The following is a 21,788-nucleotide window of genomic DNA, read 5'->3' as shown; positions in this document are numbered from 1 at the left end:
AGGGTTCATTTAGGTAACAAATTAATTAAAAGTGTAATGCTTTAGACTACGAGGTGGAATATAATATTAGAGGTGAATTGAAGGACCACAAGACAACAGAAGAAACGATTTGGTAAATAAGGATAACAAATTTTTGATCATAAACAGTTCAATTCGGCGGATTCAAACCTTAAAATTTCCAGTTTATTCATAGATTAATGAGCTTGATATGTAGTGTATCCATTTCTCGTGTTTCAAGATTCCAAGCTAAGTTTTGCAACCCTGCAAATTGGATGTAGTCAAGTCATCGAATCCTTCCTATGGATGCCTTGGAATGGAGATTGCCACTTTGACACGGCTCGAGAGTGGAGCCAATTGCTTTTCCTTTTTCTTTTCTCTGCTCATCTTTCACAATCGGAAAACAGTTAGTATGCAAATAAGGTCAAGCATGTCTTTGTTTGTCTTCCTCTGGCCTACAAATAAAAAGGGGTTTCCTTTAGTTGCACCGAACTTTCCAAGTTATCCTGATAGATTAAATAATTCCTAAACTTGACATGTTCACATGGCCAGCTAATCTAATGAAATTGATGTCAACCCTTGTAAATTTTTGGGCGATTAGCAAAGAGATTTGGCAAATTAACCACTGATTGTCTCTTCTCTCTTCTTTCCACAAAAGTTTAAACACTACTTTTTTTTTTGGATGTGAAGAGAAATGGCAGAAGCATTTTTGTTCAATATAGCTGATGGGATCCTGGGAAAGCTAGGCAACCTTACTCTCCAGGAAATGGGACTGATATGGGGTGTCAAAGAAGAGCTTGAGAAACTGAAAAATACAGTTTCCACCATCAAAGCTGTACTTTTGGATGCAGAGGAGCAGCATGCAAAGAGCCACGAGGTTATAGACTGGCTTGGAAAGCTTAAAGATGCAGTTTATGATGCAGATGACTTGCTGGATGACTTTTCAACTCATGTTTTGCAACGCCAAGTCATGATGCAGGGGAAAAGGGGGAAACAGGTAAGCTTTCTATTTTCGAAAGCTAACCAAGTAGCGTACAATCTTAAGATAGGTCATCAAATCAAGGCCATTAGGCAGAGACTAGATGCAATAGCTGCAGATAAAACCAAATACCACTTTACAGACCGGTCCCTTGTAAGCATACCAGTTGTAAAGGTAGAGAGGAAGCAGACACATTCTTTCGTGCGAAAGGAAGGTGTAGTTGGGAGGGAGGGTGACAAAGAAGCCATCATGAAAAGATTGTTGGACTCTGATGTGGCGGACAATGTTTCAGTCATACCAATTGTTGGGATAGGGGGACAAGGCAAGACCACTGTAGCCCAACTAGTGTACAATGATGAGAAAATTGTGAAACACTTTGAGTTGAGAATATGGGTGTGTGTTTCTGATGTTTTTGATGTGAAATTAATTGCCCAAAAGATGTTGGAGTCTGCAACTAATGCAAAATTTGAAAATCTTGAGATGGATTCCTTGCAAACTCACCTTCGTAAAAGGATTGATGGCAGAAAATATTTGCTCATCTTAGATGACGTATGGAATGATAATCGGGAGAGGTGGCGAAATTTGAGAGATTTGTTAATGAATGGTGCAAGGGGAAGTAAGATAATAGTTACGACTCGTGCTCAAGTGGTTGCTTCCATTACAGGCACAACGGAACCGTATCTGTTGGAAGGTCTTCCAGAGGACATGTCTTGGTCCTTGCTCGAAAAGATGGCGTTTAAAGAAGGGCGAGAGCCAAATAATTCAAGATTAGTAGCGATTGGGAAGGACATTGTCAAAAGATGTGCTGGAAATCCCCTTGCCATAAGGACCATAGGAGGTGTTCTATATACCAAAGATACAGAAACAGAGTGGCTCTCTTTGAAAGAGGGCCAACTTTTGATGATCACTCAAAAAGATGACGTCCTACCCATACTGAAGTTGAGCTATGAACAGCTGCCATCATATTTGAAGCAGTGCTTTGCTTACTGTTCCTTGTTTCCGAGAGACTACGAAATTAACAAGCAAATGCTGATCACACTTTGGATGGCAGAAGGGTTTATTCAATCGCTGCAAGGAATGCAACGTCTTGAGGAATTAGGGGACCAATATTTCATGGATCTCCTAAGCCGGTCCTTTTTTCAAGATGTAGAATATGATGAATGGGGCAACGTAATAAGTTGCAAAATGCATGATCTCATGCATGACCTTGCTCAACTAGTCGCAGGGAGTGACAGCTCAATGGTAGATCTGGATTGTAAAAACATATCTGAAAGAATTCGGCATGTATCATTCAATGCTGAGTTAGATTCATCCTGGAAAATCCCGACCCCCTTGCTCAAAGCGACCAAGATACGGACATTTCTTCTTCCTGTGCAACCTGTTCATCGTGTAATTTTGGACAAGGTTGATCACGAAACTGTCATTTCAAGTTTTAGACTTCTGCGTTTATTAGATCTACATAATACAGGCATTGACATTCTCCCAAGTTCCATTGGTACGTTGAAACATTTGAGGTACCTTGATCTCTCCAAGAATGAAGTCATCAGAAGACTCCCAAGTTCCATTACTGAGTTGCTTAATTTGCAGACACTGAAACTCTGTTCTTGTAAGAGACTAGAAGAGCTGCCGAGAAAATTAAGAAACATGACCAGTCTTAGGCATCTTGAGACTGGTCAATGTACCGGTTTGACACGTATGCCATCTGGGCTTGGGCAGCTAACGTCACTTCAGACATTAACACGATTCGTAGTGGGCATGGATTCCTTCAAAAGGCCTAGTGGGGGTCTAAGGGAATTGAAAGACCTAAATGACCTGAGGGGAGAAGTAATGATAGCAAAGCTGGAAAACTTGAAAAATGTTGTATCAGAATGCAAGGAAGCAAACTCGAAAGGCAAACAGCACCTTGAGGTCTTGACATTAGAATGGAGCCGAGAAGTTAATGATCATACAACTTTTGAAGAAGATGAAGAAATTTTGGAAGGCCTCCAGCCACATTCAAATCTTCAAGAGTTTCATATTTATGGATATAGAGCAGGAAGTTTCCCGAAGTGGATGCTTTCTGACATGTCATTGGTACTCCCAAACCTACTTGAAATCACCTTATGGAGATGCAACAGATGCTTACATCTCCCATTGTTCAGTCATCTTCCCAAGCTTAGGGTGCTCAGGCTTGAAGTGGTAACAGCAGTGGAGTACATTGAAGATAGCGGTGCTGAGTCATCATCTTTATCATTTGGAGGCAATCGGTTGAAAGGAGGAACAGAAGGTAAAGAATCAACAGCATTCTTCCCTTGCCTAAAGCAACTAATGCTTTTTGACTTGCGTAATCTGAAGGGATGGTGGAGGGAAGTCACTGCAATTGCTAATGATAATCTTGGCCTAGCGGCAGCATCATCACAAAGGCCATTGCAGCAGAAGGAATCAATGACTTCATTCCCTTGTCTTTCAAAACTAACTATTGGGATTTGCACTAACCTGACATATATGCCATTGCATCCTCTTTTGGAAGAACTGGAGCTAAAGTGCGTGAGTGCAAAGCTCTTACAACAGTCAGTGATGATAGCAGCAGAAACAGAACAAATCCCAATGGCAGCAGCAGCACATTTGTCGTATCCACTATATCTTTCCAAATTGAAGGTTATGCATATTGATAGCATCATGGATTTGGTGTCATTTCCAGAGAAGGGGCTTCATCATCTTACATCTCTTCAGCATCTATCCATAGCAAATTGCCCTAAATTGGTATGCCTACCTGAGGAAGGATTGAATTCTCTCAGGTTTTTCTTTATCAGTGGCTGTGACATGCTAAAGTCACTTTCCAAAGGTTTTAGACATCTAACAGCCCTTGAAGAGCTTGAAATCAAAGAGTGCAGAGAACTTGATCTGTCAAAAGATGTGGAAGAGAACGTCATGGAATTGCGATTCCTCAGGAGCCTTCGCACATTGAAAATTGGTGACATGCCAAAACTAAATTCTCTCCCTGATGGTCTTCAACATGTCACAACACTGAAATATTTGCAGATTTCAAGCTGTTCCAATTTGAAGAGTTTACCAGAATGGATTTGCAATCTGACTGTACTTCAAAGATTTGAAATCTTTGATTGTCCTCAGTTGGTATCTCTACAACAAGCACTGTGCTCTCTGAATGCATTACAGTACCTAGAAATTTCGGTTTGTCCACTGTTAATGGATACATGCCAAAACAAAACAAGCAAAAATTGGCCAAGGATTGCTCACATCCCCGAGATATATATTGATGGAAAGAAAATGTGACCTCAACTGATATACATTGAAAAGTGCAGGTGTGGCAAGTTTCCTTTATATCTCAGTCTCAGCAAGCCATCTTTTCCATTTTCTTAATTAACATGTTAATTTTATTGTTTTTTACATCATGCAGGGGACAAACGGGTATAAGCATCTTCAAAGAAGCAATCACAAATTTACAATGCAGAGAGAGCATATGTCATGTAGATATACAAAGCACCTTTCTTCTTTTATAATCCCTTGTTTTGGGGAAGCATTGTACTTTATTGGACGTTATACCTTGTCAGGACAACCATTTGCAACCGGCAAAAATTTACTGAATTACCATTTGAAAATCTTATGATTTGCTTTCTTCTTTTGTCTTTACTTTTTGCTCAATCATTTATCCCGCAATCTTCAGACAAATGCATGCGATGATCTCTTTTCCTGTTCTTATTTGAGCACTGACTCCGGACATTGGTGAACAAGCACATAATACTTTTTCTGCAAGGATTCTTTTGTCTTGAGAATGTTTGTTTGTCCTCTTCTCATTGACCTAAATAGTTCTCTAAACAATGAGTTACATTACGGCTAATACTGGCCTGTTTGGGAAGACGAAAGAAATAACTGATTAGTCTTTTTTTTTTACCCTTGACTTTTAGTTTAGGTATTATTTATTATACAATAACAGATGGGGTGCTCGCTTTGATCCTTGTCAGCGGCTGAATTATTAACGCAGATGTTATCTAGGTCGAGACGTTGTTCGGCCGCTATCAACCAAGCTCTCGTACGCAGCCTTGTGTATGTCGAAGCAACACAACCTTTTGACCCTGCCTGTAGCCTGCCACATGCACGGAAAGCTCAAATGGCATTCACACCGGCCTTGCATCGCTCCATCTTTCACCAATCGCATTCCATAGTAGAGCCAGGCATATGTAAATTGGTGGAATATTTATGTTCTAGAAAAAAAGTCTTGTACCAATTTTAATAACTTACACCAAGCTATATGATCCCTACATCATGTGAAAAAAATTTACATATTTTTTGTTATAATAGACCGTTTTAAATATTATTCCCAAGATTGAATCAATTTCAATGTTTATCTATACAATGTTGTCAAGAGATGACACCATTTTTATGATACAGCTAGCATATGTATCATTATGAAGATGGCCAATGGCCAACTTAATTCTGAACTATATTCAACCTAAGCTCCTAATGCAACATTATCCTTCATTATTGTAACTCCCCAATTAAACATATCTTTTCTTGATTCTAACCTCCAAACCATTTTCAAAGTGAAGTCCGGTTGACTGACTGCTTGGGAAAACAGTTTGGCACTCCGAACCTTCAACTTGGGAATTCCAAAGTACGTTAATTGCCACAGTCTTCATCTGTTTGAAACTCAAGTCCTTCCCTAAACAAACTCTTGGCCCTGCACTAAATGGTATGAACTTGTAAGATGGTACAGGCATGAGATCTCCACGCTCCGATGTCCACCTTTCCGGCTTGAATTCTAAACAGTCTTTACCCCATATTTCTTCCGTCCTTCCCATTGAATAGAAAGAAATAAAGATCCTTGCTCCCTCATCAACACGATTTCCGCTTCTGATTTAATTGCAATTCTACTAGTGACAGGTAATGGTGGGTATAGCCTTAATGTTTCACAAAAGGCTGCATGTGGGTATGCGAATTTGTTCATCTCTTCCCCGGTAAAAGGCATCAGGTTCCTATCTTTCCTTGCTGGGGAATGCACCTTGATCTCTTCTAAAATTTTGCTTTCTACGTATGGATGTGTTGCAATAAGCCAGAAAAATCAAGAAAGGCCAGTGCTTATATTGTCCTTGCCTGCTGTAATGAAACTGTATGCAGTGTCTCTTAGAAACTTATCAGATTTTCCGAGTCTACTCATTTCTCCTTCTTCTTCGACCATAAATGCTGTCAACAAGTCGAAATCATTGTCTTCCACCTTTGTTTTGCATCTTAGTTTTTCTCTTTTCAACGAAATACACCTACACACAAAATCATCCGCGATGTTTTAAACTTATACTCAACTTCTTCTCCTCTCCGATTTGAAGCCATCTTTGCAACCTCCAAATGCTTACAGGCAGGATATTCCTATGCAGCAAAGCCTCCTCTACTTCCGCGAATGCCACTTTGCTCGAAACTTTTGGAAATTCAGTAGATGGAGATTTCGGGTCAAAACCTAATGCTAACAAGCATATGTGGTCGCAGTCGAACCGCTGAAGTACATCTTCAGGGTCCACTTGGCTCCCCTGTTTCACTACATGTTCAAGGACTGGGATTAGACTTTTCTCCAGCTTTGCCAGAAACTTCTATCCAAATAGAGCGCTTACTTCCCGTTATTCTTCGTCAATGAATGCAAAACCTTCCTTTGGCTTCTCCATTTATGTGAATCTGAAGTGAAAATACCTTCTCCGAAGGGTTCAAAAATTTCCCTGAACTCTGAACCCTTCTCATAGTTATCAAAGTTCCTACACAAAATGTGATAGATATTCACGGGGTTGCTGATGAGAACAAAGTCCAAGCTAGGAAACCAAAATCCCTCAAACTTGAAAGTTCCCCCACACAAATTAAGAAGAGGGGTGAAAAACTCAAAAATTCGCCCTGGGTTGCAAAGAAGCGCTGCCATCATTCTAACAATAGGCCAATTTGTAATGTGGGAGTTGCTGTTTCTACACCAATGCCTAAGTGAGAGAAAGAAGAGCATCGCTATGATAATCTCTAGTGCCATTGTAGCTTTCCCAAAGAGGTTATTGCTGTCTTCCCAGCTTTTCCAAGTTGCCTTTTATAGAGCCAGCAGGGTCATTTTTTTTGCCTTTTTCTAATGCCTACTTGCTTGAAGTATAAGCCCAAAATTTAGAACCCCTTTAAATTTGTCTTCAATCTAACTGTCGGTTCGACCTTATTCTCGTCTCTTCGGCCTAAAATATTTAATTGTGTCAACCCTTAAATTATTAGTTTGAATTCAATGAGACAGTAATCAGGACGGAACTAGCAATTTTTGTTTAAGGGTCAAAAACAAAAAAGAATAAAAATTAAAAAATTTTAAAACTAATATATTGAACTTAACTAACGATCAAAAAATTTATAATAGATAATAATTTTATATAATATGTAAATAAAAAAATAAAAAAAAAACTTATAGTAGTCATTTAAGAAAGTTGTGTTCGACGATATTTTCTGAATTCAAATATATCAATTATTGACTTTGTACTGAAAATACTAGTAATGTCTTTCTCAATATAAATAACTAATTATCTGTAAGAAACTTGTTATCTATTTTGTTTTTTTTTTAATACTGAAAATTTCCGCAAGGCCCAGTTACCCTGTTGAATTTTATTAATTAAAATAAAGATACAAAAAGAGGGGGACCTAAACCATACCTTCAAAATTACATAAGCATGTGACAGAATCCAAAAAACACTTAGAGCAGGAAATTCCAATTTACGTGCATAACTTTTGATGCTACAGTAAAGTAGAGATCCCCCATTATTACAATGAAATAAGAAAATAAAATGGACTTTAAAATAACAAAAATTATAAATAAGGAGTACTATTCCTTTACAATTATTTAAATCGAACATAAGGTAAATTATATTCATCAAACTTAAGCAAACCATGTAATTCACCTTATGCTTCAGTAAATACACAAAGATCCTGATGTGTGTATCCTTTATTTGACAGGAAATTCGCTGCTTGGTTACCTTCCCAATAGACATGTGAAATTCTATAAGAGATACTACGCAGGCACTTCTGTATAGACTCCAACAAATATCGTATATCGTGGGACCCTTTTTGAGATTACTGAATCATCTGAATCACCACCGGCGCACCCATTTCTATCCACAGATTATCAATATTTCGTTCTTTGCATAAGAGTAGCCTTCGAAGTAATGCATGTAGTTCTGCCTGCAAAGAATTACAAGGACCAATATTCTCTGAGAAGCCAAAAACGAACTTACTTGTATGATCGCTGAGTTCCCCTTAACTTGCTGCATTCTGATAATTTCGGGAGCTACCACCTACATTCAATTTATGGTCACCTATAAATGGCTTTATCCAATAAAAAATTTGAGGGGGTGCACAATGTTTAGAGGGGGAACTTAAAACCCCACGTAGTTGCTATGTCTATATCTCCTTTCCACTGCCATTGTTTCAAGAGAGAACCTTCATGTAACTATCTTAATAGTTTCATAATTCGCCATACCACTCTGTCAGGATACATACTCAAGTGCTTGTGCTTTGCATTATTTCTTTCCAACCATAAAAACCAGCATATGAATATTGGGAGTAAAATACAGATATGACCCTTTTTAATATAATCACCAGAATAATACCATGCTGATATAATTTGAGAAACATGTTGAGGATTTGAAACATAGATTTGAAAGAATTTTGCAAAGAAATTCCAAACCTGTTTTGCTATCGGATTTTCCCAAAGGATATGTATTAAGGACTCTTCAAAGTTGCAAAATACACATTTAGAGGCCAAATGAATACCTTTTCCCTTCATCCGAAGTTCAACCGGAATCCAATTATGTAATACTCTCCATAAGAAAAAGGAAATAGATAATGGAATGCTTTTGTGCCAAATAGATGATCCTAAAGCATTTGGTGATTGTCGTTGCCTAATTGCCTCCCAAGCACTCTAGGTAGAGAACTCCCCATTGGAAGTTAAGGCCTAATAAGCTACATCTTCCTGTGATCTATCGAAAGGAATCTGTAATATCTCATCAACTAGTCTCATAGGCAGATATAATTTCAATGTATCCACATCCCAACTATCATCATTATAAAATTTATTAACAAAAGACATATCATTTTGAAATGAAGGGAACAAGGTTACCAAAGGTTGGTCTCCCATCCAACAATCGTGCTAGAAAAATAGCTCCATTTTTCCTATCCTACATCGAGTGTTTTGGATTGCCACATTTCGACCTCCTACCGTCCGCTTCCACACTTGGGAGTTATGTAGTTTCGGTTGCATATAGTGAGGTATTCGGCCACGGTAGTATTTTGTTCTCAAAAAATGTGTCCATAGGCTATTGCATGTTTGAAATCTCCACCATAATTTCAACGTAAATGCCTCAAACACATCTTTCAAATTCTTGATATCAAGTCCCCCTTCCGAGCATGGGAAAGTGATTTTAGTCCAAGCCGCTCAATGCATTTTCTTACTTTCATTTGAATCACCCCAAAGGAAGCTATTAAAAAGCCTCTTTATTTTCGCAATCACTGTCGTTGGTGGTTTGAGAACTTGCAGCAAATACATTGGAAGTGAGGATAAAACACTTCTCAATAACGTGATTCGACCCCCAGTTGATAAATCTTATTCTCCCAACCTAAAATATGATCTCGAATCTTAGTAATTAAAGAATAAAAAAGGAATACCTCTTTATGTCCTTTATATAAAAGAGCTCTTAGATTGGTGATAGGGAGTGTTTTGTGGTGAAAACTAGTGGTATGTGATATGATTTGCCTCATAAATAGTGCATAACCATTAGTTGTGATAAAGCATCTTTTCTGATGATTAACTTGCTATCCAGCGACCTGTTCATATTCCTTTAAAAAATTCAAAATTTTCTGCAAGGCTGAGCAACATCCATTAGTAAAAATAATTATATCATCAGCAAAGGTGAGGTGACTAATCGGCGTTAGGCAGCTAGATAAATATTGCAAAGACTTATACCGACTAAATAAATAATTAATTCCCCTTGACAAATATGCTGCAGCCAGAATAAATAAAAGAGAAGAGATTGAATCACCCTGCCGTAGTCCCCTCTCGGATTTGAAATAGCCCACCGAAGAACCATTGATAAGTACGGAGAACCAGCAGTTGGAAATGCATGCTTTAATCATATTTATCCATTGTGCATTAAAACCAAAATGCTCTAGCATTAAATAAAGAAAATCCCAATTCAGACGATCATATGCTTTTGCCATATCCAGTTTTAATATCACATTACTTCCCCTTGATTTAGTATCGAGTTTGCTGATTAGTTCCTGTGCTAATAAGATATTGTCACTTATAAGCCGGCCCTTGATGAAACCACTTTGATTTTTTGAAATGATGGATGGAAGAATTTTGGATAGTCGGTTCGCCAAAAGTTTAGTTACTATCTTATTTAAGATAGTAAATAAACTAATGGGATGAAAATCATTCCATTGGTAGGCATTTGGCTTTTTAGGCAGCAGGACTAATGTTTGTAGAAGTAATACCACGTGGAAGTGAGGTCCCTTTGAAAAAATCCAGCACTGTTTCAAAAAGATCTTGCTTGATTATATCCCAACAATGTTGGTAAAAAAGAGATGAGAAACCATATGAGCCAGCAACACTATCTTTATTAATATTAAAAATTGCTTTCTTGACTTCTTGAAGTGATGGGGCTGCACACAAAAAATCATTATCAATGTTGGAGATAATTCGAGGAATAATAGAGGAGTCGAACTTGGATATGTCACAATGTTTTGCCTTCAACAATTTTTGGAAAAAATTAATGGCAAAATTTTTAATTAGATGAGGATCTTCAAAGATGTTCCCCTCTTGGTCTTGAATTCGAAAAATGTGATTTCTTACTTTCTTTTTTCGCATTTTCATATGAAAAAATTTTGTGTTACTTTCCCTTTCTACCAACCATTTGACTCTAGATTTTTGTTGCTAGAAAAGTTCTTCAATACTTAATTGGCGGTTGAGTTTAGCATAAGTTCTGTGCATATGGTCTCTGTTAATTACTGAAGAATCTTGTTGGAAATTCATTTTTCTTTCTTCTGCTTCTAATTCCGCTAACCGAAGGTTCTTAAAGATGTCCTCGAAAATCTACTTATTCCACCATTTCAAATCTCGTTTAAGTCGTTGTTGTTTGTGCCAAAATGCCTGCAGTCCTGGAGCTTGTAAAGGAATTTGCCAACTCTTTTCTACAAAGTTAAGAAAATCATGGTGTTTTGTCCATGCATGCAAGAAGCGGAATGTTGAAGGACCCATTTGATTTGCATTAAAACAGGAGATTTAAAGAGGATAGTGGTCAGACTCATCCCGGTTCGGATGTTGAACTCGTGTAGTGGAGAAGCATTCGACCCATTTTGGATTATAGACTACCCTATCTAGTCGCGAAAACATCCGGTTGTTAGTCTAAGAATAGCTGCTGCCTTCAAACCCATCATCCAGCAGACCACAGTCAAGCAAAGTGGTAGCAAAGTTTTCCATGGATCCATCATGAGGAACTGCACCATACAACCATTCATCACCACTGACAATGGAGTTAAAATCTCCACCTACTATCCAAGGAGCTTGCATTTAAGTAAAAAAGGATCGGATACTATTCCAAAGCTCTGTTCATTCAAGTTGGGTACATTTGGCCTAAACAAAGGAAACATATATTGGTTAGGGAAGCCAATGGAAAGATAATTTTACATGTAGACATTAAACCTGGTCTTTCCCCACTTCACAACAAATATCATTAGAGCAAACTAGCCATATTTTATGAGAACAGTTAGTGATAATCATATCAAAACCAAGTCTTTTTTTAACATGCTCCATTTTACTAGCATGCACCATAGGTTCCAATGCAACTAGAAATTTAATATTATGCATCATTTTTAATTTTTTCATCTTTCTTTGAATCACTTTACCTGCAATGCCTTGAACATTCCAAATTAAAGCATGAATCATGGGAAGTTCTGGCAGGAAAACATGCAGTGATGGAAACATTTTCCTGCATTCCATCTATCTCTTCATCGTTCATATATTCATCAGAGGCAGAACTTACACTTCGCCCAACCGAGAGTGCACTATCAGATTTCCACTTGCACCGCACCAAAGGATGAACTTCAATGTTTGCATGGGAGTGCATGGGAGATTACACGTAGACGGTCGGTCCCTTATCCTGCTCTAGCTCAGATCGTGGAATATTCGAACATTCAGCACTGCTTTCCTTGGCATCCACTGCTTCTACAGTCGGCATTTGGTGTCCATCCATTTCTACTTCCTGGCTCACTTGAACAAGCTCATGGGGCTTATGCAAAAGTCGTATCTTCGAGCCATAACATCCTTAGGATTCATTATCGAAATTCATCGAACTGCTTATGGTGCTTGCTCCAAATATTGTTTTTGACTCTTCGAATGCTACCCAATCTTTGATTCTATTATCTGCACTGGTGCTGTTTTCTTTTTTTTTTCTTTCTATGTTTTCTGGTTGTGACATTTTGAGCATGATCTACTGCTCATTAAATGTAGTCAAAATTACCAGAGTGTTGAATACTCGTTGAGAGATCCTCTGTCGTCTGTGAGTTATCCACCACTCTACCATCTGTTGATCGCCGGTATTGATCTACGTTAATCCTTCCCTACTCCTTACTATCACCTATTGTATTGCCTTTCAAACCACTGAGATCTCCTCCTTCAACGTGTCTCAGATTCCCAGTTGCTGCATGGTTGGCTGCAGCATGTTCGGTTGCTGTTGTAATTTTTTTTGGCGAGCATGGTACTGTTCATATGCTCTATTCGCCCTTGTTCTACATGTTTCTTCGGATTTGCCCTTTCACACAATTCAATCACTCCAAATATATTCAACAGTGACACTGGTTCCTTTCCCTGATCTTTTACATCAGGTTCCCGACCTGTGGCATCCTTTACTCCGTTTTTTCCCGGCTTGCCAATCGGTTTCCATTTCATGCTCTATTTTGGTTGAATCTTCGATATTTTTGATTTTTTCTTTTTTCTTCTTTTTACAGCAAATCTGCATCTGTCTTCTATGACTCTCTTCCATCATCTTTCAAAGGCTTATTCCCCGGAGGCTTCCCTTGCTTTTTTGGCCAATTTCTTAACACCAAACAATTTGAAACCGAATGTCCCACATGACAACAATGATCACAATATTTTGGCATTTTTGAAAACTCAACCCGCTCTGCGTAGCCTCCAATGACAGCCCTAGTGACTCGATCTTTAACCACAATCCAAACCTGATCAACTGGAGCCTTCCTGCAATCATATTCCATGCAACCCCGAGCCACACTAGGTCTAGAACCATTAGCGGTGGCCTCATCAATAAATAGTGATTTTTTCACAGTTTTGGCAATTAACAATAATGCTGATTTTTCATATAGATGGGCTTTTAGGTTGGGAAAAGAGATCCAAATAGGAGCAATCATCGATTCTTTTTCTGCCTCAAAATCTGGAGACCACTTGAACACCCTCATTTTCTGATTCGCAATGAACCACTGCTACTTAATCCAGATCTTATTAAAATCTTGTTCATTTGATAAATAAACCAATATGTGTTTGTAACCTAACCACCGTATTGCATAGGCACTCGTAAGACCAATTCCTTTGACCGCTTGGCAAATCTTTTACAGTTTTGGCATGCGACTAAATTTCCCAATGATGGAGTGAGTGAAAGGCTGGGCAAGCTTCTAGATCTTGTCTTCAAAAAATGCCGAAGCCGGACGATCCTTGTAGATGATTAGATCACGTGATGAAGGGATCACAGACGGCTTGTCTCTTGCAGCTATTGAGACGAATGACTTTTTGAGAGCACGGGGTGAGAGTAGTGGTTAGGTTTTGTCTTATATGGCTTGCGAGAAGCCATGAAAACCATACGGCTAAAGGTTTTCTTCACGCCGCACTTGGGTCTGATGTGGACTACCTTTGGGGATGTGCAGCGACCGACAGTGAGTTTTGGGAGGGTCCGACAGTCGACCATTGACCAAATCGTAAATGGTAAGGAGTGGGGGAAACGCTTGGGAGTTGAAAGCGTTTTCCATTGTGCTAATTGAACTTCTTATTCTTTATAATTCATATCTATTATCCATTTTGTTCTGGAGTCTTATTTTTACAATTTTTATTGTTGAAAAAGCTCTCTCTGTAGTTTCTGTAGAAACCAAAAGAATTAAAATAAGTTGAATTATTAAATGGTAATTTTTTGATTTTTCTGTTTTTGCTAATTTTTAATATAATTTAGAAAGTGTTTTAATATCTTCAAAACTTTGATAATGAGATATATCAAGCTCGTAATGCCTTAATTGTAACCTCAAAATAAATCTTTCTTATTTTGTGAAATCTTGAGAGTAAAAACTCCTTACTAACTTGTAGATATTGTAGACACCATTTTTATTATTATTATTTTATTTTATTTTATATTTCATTTTACTTAGTTTCGTATTTTATTCTATGTTGTTATGATATGCTGTCCAAATACAATCCAAGAGGTAGTGGACTTTGGGAAAGTCCAAGCTCGGTTATGGTAAATAAGCCCGATGTTTGGGCTTATTAATAAATAGACCCAAAGTGATTAGATTAAAAAGAAACAAATTAAACAGGGTGAAGATTAACACATTAATATCAGTAAACCAAATTAAAGCCAATAAGAACTAAGAACTGAAAACTAAGAGCAACAAATAAATAAGATAAAAAATGAAAATAAAAATGAAAAAGGGACAACTGAAACATACCGCAGGGTGCGTTTTGCACCCTGCTAGGCACAACAAGCCTTACTAGACGTGAGAAATTTGCGTTTGGTAGAGGCCTTGTGATGCTGGGGATGACACAAGTGGCTGCATCCCCAGCATCGAAGAACAACTATAAAAATCCTAGTTTTAGCAACAAAAAAAACCCCTTGGCCAAATTTGAGAGAAACCCTAAAAAAATCCTTTCTTTTCTTTTTGAAAACCAGAAAACCAAAAAACCCTAGGTTTCCTAGATTACTAGCAACTGAAAACCACAATCAAAACCAAAAAAAAAAAAAAAATAGAAGAAGCCAAAGAAATAAAACCAAAAACAAAAAGCTATGAGTGACAGTGGTGATGGTGTGAAGCGAATAAAGGAGCGGCTGTAGGTTAGGGTTCTAGCTCTTGTTTTTTTTTTGTTTTCAAATTGGAGAAATTTAAGGGAGGCTATGTTTTTGATTTTCTGATTGCTAGTAAGGAGAGGAGAAAGGGAAAAAAAAGGAAAAGTTAGGGTTTAAGTTTAGAGAGAAGGGAGAAGAAACCGGGTAGAGAGAGAAATGAAAGAAGGAAAATGGGGAAAGAGGAGAGAAAAGAAAGCTTATATACTAAGGTTAGGGAGGATAAAACAGGGTTGTTTTGTTGAGGTTTCCTTGGCAGCTAGAGTATCCCCAAATGACGTCGCTTAGGAAAAGTAAGATCACTTCCCTGGTCATTAAAAATGGTGCGTTTTGCAGAAAATGGGTTGAGCTTTTGAAGCAAACTTGTGGGCTTTCTATTGATCTGGTTTTCCTTAAGCTAATCTGGGCTCAAGCTTTGGGTAAGTTTCAAATCTTTGATTTATTGGGCTTGCACTTTGGGTATTTATGGTGATTGGTTTTATTTTAGAAAATTTCTTAATATAGTTTTATGAAAATAATAGTAAAATAGTAGAAATAAAATATATTAGTGTCGTATTATGAATTTTAGAAGTATTGGGAAAGAAAATTACTGAAATAGGAAAATATAAAAATAAATAAGAATAAAAATAAAATATTTAGTAATATGAAACAGATTTTAGTAGATAGAAAAATAATAAAAACATATATTTAATTACATAGAAAAAAAGATAAAATTAGGTAGAAAAAATTATTTAGTTATAAAAACATATTTAGAAAAAATGGGGAAATAAATAGACATTTAATTACAAAAAAAAAAAGATTTAGGTAGATATTAAATATAGGAAAAAGAAATATTTAGTGGCAGAAATAGATCTATTTAGATTGAAAATATATATATAGAAAAGGAATGTATATTTAGATATAGAATATGTCTAGGAAGAAATATAAAACGTGAGAAAAGGTGAAATGTTAGACATAATTATAAAATACATAGTTATGTAAATTTATATAGTTATAGAAGAGGAATGAAAATGAATTAGGAAAAATTAAAATGTAATGAAACAAAATATAAAGGTATCCAAATTGGTTGAAGTAGATAGCTTTATGTAAAATAGGGATGGGTACAAGTAGGGAGAGAGAATGAAAATAGGATATGATAAGAAAATACTAATATAAATAGGATGATTATTTAACTTATTACCGATGATGGGATGTTAATTCGAAATGCGAGGAGTTGCAATTCCGAATGAATTTTCTTAGGTTAGGAATTTCGATTAAGACTCCACTAGTACGATGAGAGAGTCTTAATTTTAAATTTTGATGTTTCTAATTCTAAATAAATTAAAATTATATATACTCAATTAGTCAAGATATAAACAAAAAAAATAAATATAATAATAAATGTAAGAGAACAAATGACATATATTTACTTAAGGTGTCAAAAGATAAATATAGAATTGTGAAAAATAATAATATTCATAATAACAAATAAACAAATAAAAAGTAATAAAATATTCAATGATGGTAAATTCATAATAATAAATACATTTAAAATATAAAAGGTAAATATTTAGTAATAGAAAATAAATTTATAAGGGTTATTAAAAAAAGAATAGGATAGATAATAAAAAAGAGAGGAAGAAGTTGAATTAAGAAATATATATGTAAATAATAATAACTATGAAATAAAATATCTTGCTTAAAGGATATAGAATTTAGGTAAAAAGAGGATCTATATAGTAAAGTAGATAGACTCCTAAATGACAGAAAAACTATAATTTATAATATACATGCCTATAAAGAGAAATAGTAAAAAGGAAATCTTAAAGAAATAACAAAGAAGATATAGAGGGGTTTAGAAACAAACATTAAATTTCATAAGCACATCACACATCACTATTGCATTGTTAAATGTCATGACATGTAGATATTTTATGTACAAGAGCATATGCCTCGATGATGGGATTTTCCAAAGGATCATGCGAAGGTGAGTTTTCTTCGAGAAATTTCCTAGATGAAAAGATACCCTCGAGTCCCACTAGTATGATGGGAGGGCTTAGAGAATATCTTTAATAAAGGGCTTCTGCTCGTATTAGGTTTTGCATTCACGAAACATATTATTTTCAAACACGAACGACTACCCCGATGGTGAAATTTATTCTTTAAACATATGAAGGTGAGTTTCTCGTATAATTTCCTAGGTGAGAGAATATCTCTGAATCCCATTAGTATGATGGGCAGATTTAGGAAATATCCTCAATAAAAGGTTTTCATTTGGCATTATTCGAATTTTATGCCATGTATTTTATAATTGTATCATGTGCACGTCATACCCGTCAATTGAATAAAATTTTTTAGTTTGCTAATAAAATAAAGAATAAAAATAAATAAACAATAATTAGGGAAATATAAGAATCAAATCAATGGTTTAGGATAGCATATGATTAAATGGTACCGTTCGTAAAATGAGCGTCACAGGGGTGCTAATCATTCCCTATGCTTAACCGTACTCTCGAACCCAACTCTGAAAATTCGTAGACCAAGTCTTGCTCTATAGGCGATCCTTAAATTTATTTAGGATTTTGTGGGATAGAACAAATTTAATAGGTGGCCAATCACACTTAGATAAAAAGATTGGTGGCGACTCTTTAATTTTTCACGTTTAACGGACAAGTTCCTGGACCCACACATTACAATAGATATTATCAATATTGAATGATTTGTAATTTTTATTAAGATCCAAAATAGTGCTTAAAGTTAAAAGTTCCACAGCTTGCTCATTGAATTTCAAATTCAATTCTTGTAAATGGGAATCTATTGTCACTAAGAATACATCAATTGGATAATGATGCCCAAGATATATCGTGCAGCCATGTCAGGAAATTCTATCTCATGTTTTTGATAAATTTTTTCACATTCTCAAGCAAATTAGACCACCCATCATTTCTCAACTTTTGAAGGAGTGATTTTGTAGTAAAAATAAGATGAATTGCATTTAAAATATCTCGAGAAAATAATTGTAATGCTTAACAAAGAACATTAGTGATTCCCATGATCTCATACATCAAGTATAATATGAAAATAAATTTAAATGATGCTAATATTTTACTAGCAGTAGAAGTATCATTTTTTTGTGAATAACTAGACCTTTCATCAATAATACTTTTAACAACAGTGTAGGTTGCATCAAACATTCTCATCAAGCTACAAATAGAATAAAAATTTGAGCTCCATCGAGTATCTCCAGCTCTTTGTAGAGTTCCCACTTGATTTTCTCCTTTACCTGTTTCAAGTTCACCACTAGCAATCATGTTTGCAATGTCAATTGCTTGAGCAGCTTGTAATTGGTCATGCCTTTTGGAAGAAGAACTAACAATATTTACAATAGAAGTCAACTGCTTAAAAAATTTGATAACTCTATAATATAAAGTTATTTGGGCTTAATTTTAATTGTAATTTAACGTAGTTTTTGTTGTAATGTATAGAAATTAGTAAGTTTTATTTAATTATTTTAAATTAGTTATTTTAGGTGAGTCAATCTAATCTTAGTTAATTTTATGCTTAATTTGGTGTTAATGTGATTAAGGTAGGTTGTTATTGATTTATTTGTGCTTTTGTAGGTGTTTGATGAAAGAAGAATTTTAGTGGAAGAAGGAGAGCAATTTCAAGGTGCAGACTTGCACTGCACATGTTTCGGTATTTCGACCATAGCTCTTTTTACAGAGCTCCAAATGAAGTGATTCTTAGACTATTAGAAAGATAAGAGAGAAAGATACAACGTTTATGTATACACTTCACCCAGTTTAGCTTGGAAGATGGTCAAAAATCTTGTCAAAGTTGATGCATTGTGGTAGTCTTAGAGCAATTATGATTTCTATTAATTAATTGGGCAAGGCTACGGCCCACATAGTATGATGAGGAAATCCTAGCTGAAATTGATTTTTTTTTTCACCCAACTTGGCTTAACTTCGAAACCCTATAAAAACAACGTTTCGGAAGACTTTTAAGAGGAAGAGAGAATGAAACACCAGATTGAAAGCTGAGATTCAAGTTGCAAAATCATTGAAGTTAAGAAAAATTTGAAGGATTCAAGGAGATTTGGAGATCAAGAGTACAATTCTTGAGTTTTTCTATCTTTTTATTCCCTTATTCTCTTGGTTTTGTTTTTAATGTTTAAACTTTATTCAATGATGATGTGTGAGTTTATGGAGAACTAAACTTTTTATCTAAGATTATGATTGAAGTTAATATGTAGTCTGATTTATTTATCTCTCTTTTACTTATATTTTATGGATTTAAATTGTTTATTTTATTTTATTCTTAATGCTTCTAGTTGCTTGATCACCAATTAGATTGAATTGGAAACCTAAGTTAAGCCTTGATGAAGGAGATTTAGGTAGACCTTGAATAGAACAACGTATGATTGAATATACTTAGTTGGTTAGGTGGTTTAATTTACATATAGAGTAGACATACACCTATAAGCCATATGTAGCCAAAATTAGAGCATAAACTTAATGAATCTTTATTCAATTTAATTTACATAGACATATAGTAAATTAACTATGAAGGGTATTTTTATGAGAAACTCGACATAGACTTGTAAATAATTTAAAATTCTAGATTAACAACTTAATCCATTAAACTAAGCAAAGAGAGAGAGATAAAAATCAGATGAAGTATTAGGAGACATCATAATTTTAGGTCTGGTAGTTAAGTGAGTTTTATAAAATAAATTTACTATTTAATTTTATTAGTTTAATTTTTCTTTTTAATAATTTTAAATTTAATTGTTTAGATAAAATTAGAGTGTATTAATTTTAGTAGTTAACAGTAAGAAGTAATTCAATTCTCTGTGGGATCGACACTCTACTCACCCTTATATTATCTTTGCGATACGTATACTTGCATGGGTAAAAAATTGAACAACAAAATTCATGAATATGAACTACTTCTTTAGATGTTGCAACCAATTCTAATTGTAATATGTGAGCATAACAATGCACATAATATGCGTATGGATGATCGTTAAGTACCAAAGCTTGTAAACCATTCCATTAATCATGCATGTTACTAGCACCGTCATATCCTTGACCTCGAATACTTTCAACTTGAAGGTTATAATGAGAAAGAACAGACACTAACTCTTTCTTCAAAGTCATTGCACTAGTATCACTTACATGTACAAGATCAAAGAAACATTCTTGAACGAAACCATCACCGCCAACAAATCTCAAAATAATAGCCATTTGCTCTTTTTTGAACTCATCTTGAGCTTCATCAATAATAATACAAAATTTAGCATTTCCTACTTCCTTTCTAATTGAATTTCTCACCATATTAGCTAAAATATGCAAAATCTTCTTTTGAACATCATTGGATGTGTATTTAGCAACCGGTGGAGCATTTTCTAAGACAATCTTACAAACTTTATCATTGTAAGATCTTAACAATTTCAGCATTTCAATGAAATTTCCTCTAGTTTTTGAGGATGGACTTTCATCATAACTTATAAATGCACAAGCTTGAAAAGTTAACCATCTAACACAATCTATAGAAGCTTTGAGCCTAAGACGATTATTCAAGATCCCTTTTGATGCTTGTCTTTCGATAAGTCTGTCAATATGTTGGGATTTTTTTAATAAACCCTCACAAGATTTTACAGCAACATTGTGTGCGAAATTTGGATTTTTCCCAACATGATTTAAAAGTGGACAATTTTCTCCACTATTACCTTTCTTCCAACTTTGGAAACCCTTTTCAATAAATGCATTTGAACCTGGACGATTTGAGGTGTTCTTACCAAAAAGGTAGCATGGCAAACAAAATACAACATCTTTGTCACAAGAATACTCCAACCAATAAGGATATAATTCAAACCAAGAAGCTTGAAAACGACGAGGATGATCATCATCTGATAAAGGGTACGTCTTAAGAGTGGGTTGACATGGCCCACATTTGAGATAAGCACGACGAATTTCATCCCTTTGATTGATAGGAAATTTCCATATCGTTGGTTGTAATCCAGGATCGGGTTCTATAAGAAAAGCATCAATTTCTTCAGGATTTAGCCTTGGATGTTTTGATTCACATTGCTTTTGTTCGTGAGTTGAAGTATTAAGGCTTGGTGGCTTACGTGTAGGAGAATCATTTGAATGATCTACCTTTTTTTTTTTTTAAGAAAAATTGTCAATTGTTTGAAACTTACTCATATTTTAATCAAACCTTAAAAAAAAAAAAAAACAATGTAGTCAACATCTAATATTCTTGTTTATTTATATTCAAAATTAAAATATTAGATATAAAACTATAATGCATAAAATATAAATAGTTAAATACAAAATACACAATTTCACACAATAATTAAATAATATTAATAGAACGAAGAAGGAAAAACAAAACTTTGCTTCCTCTTAATTTTACACAATGGTGATGAGTGGTCTTTGTCTTTTCTTATTCAAGCTCACAAGCTTATAAATTTCTTTTGAAGAATGAGGTGTGTTTCAATGGTGAGTTGTGAGAAAAGAGAAATAAAAATAAAAAGATATAAAAGAGAAGAGAAAAAGAAAAAGAAAAAGAGAAAGAGGTACAGAGAAACTTAAATTAGGATAAAGTTAAGTAATTTGTGAAATTATTTTATTATTTATTATTTATTATTTATATTAATTATTAAATAAAAAATTGTTTTGAGTGAGCCATTAAAAATATATAATAAATAAAAATTTTTG

General features: G+C 35.2%; 2 protein-coding genes and 1 pseudogene across 2 annotated transcripts; 1 reads left to right on the top strand and 2 right to left on the bottom strand.

Annotated features, from left to right (window-relative positions):
• Positions 1-524: 524 nt before the first annotated feature.
• On the top strand, positions 525-4,595 carry LOC18609948 (putative disease resistance protein RGA1). Its single transcript, XM_018114784.2, has 2 exons — positions 525-4,278; positions 4,374-4,595. Exon 1 carries the CDS (start codon positions 692-694, stop codon positions 4,247-4,249), a length of 3,558 nt encoding a protein of 1,185 aa, XP_017970273.2. The 5' UTR covers positions 525-691; the 3' UTR covers positions 4,250-4,278; positions 4,374-4,595.
• An 877-nt stretch (positions 4,596-5,472) lies between these two features.
• LOC18609947 (alkane hydroxylase MAH1 pseudogene) lies at positions 5,473-6,974 on the bottom strand (annotated as a pseudogene).
• Positions 6,975-12,991: 6,017 nt separating this feature from the next.
• LOC148764337 (uncharacterized) lies at positions 12,992-13,438 on the bottom strand. The gene has a single exon (XM_088803584.1). It carries the CDS (start codon positions 13,436-13,438, stop codon positions 12,992-12,994), a length of 447 nt encoding a protein of 148 aa, XP_088659710.1.
• Between the last annotated feature and the right edge of the window lie 8,350 nt (positions 13,439-21,788).

Source organism: Theobroma cacao, chromosome 2, assembly GCF_053813885.1.
Source record: "Theobroma cacao isolate CCN51 chromosome 2, ASM5381388v1, whole genome shotgun sequence".
In the NCBI taxonomy this organism is placed as follows: domain Eukaryota; kingdom Viridiplantae; phylum Streptophyta; class Magnoliopsida; order Malvales; family Malvaceae; genus Theobroma; species Theobroma cacao.
This window is presented reverse-complemented; position numbering and strand designations above follow the sequence as displayed.

Coding starts and splice junctions, on each gene's coding strand:
- LOC18609948 (XM_018114784.2), top strand. CDS start 692: ATGGCAGAAGCATTTTTGTTCAATATAGCTGATGGGATCCTGGGAAAG.
- LOC148764337 (XM_088803584.1), bottom strand. CDS start 13,438: ATGAGGGTGTTCAAGTGGTCTCCAGATTTTGAGGCAGAAAAAGAATCG.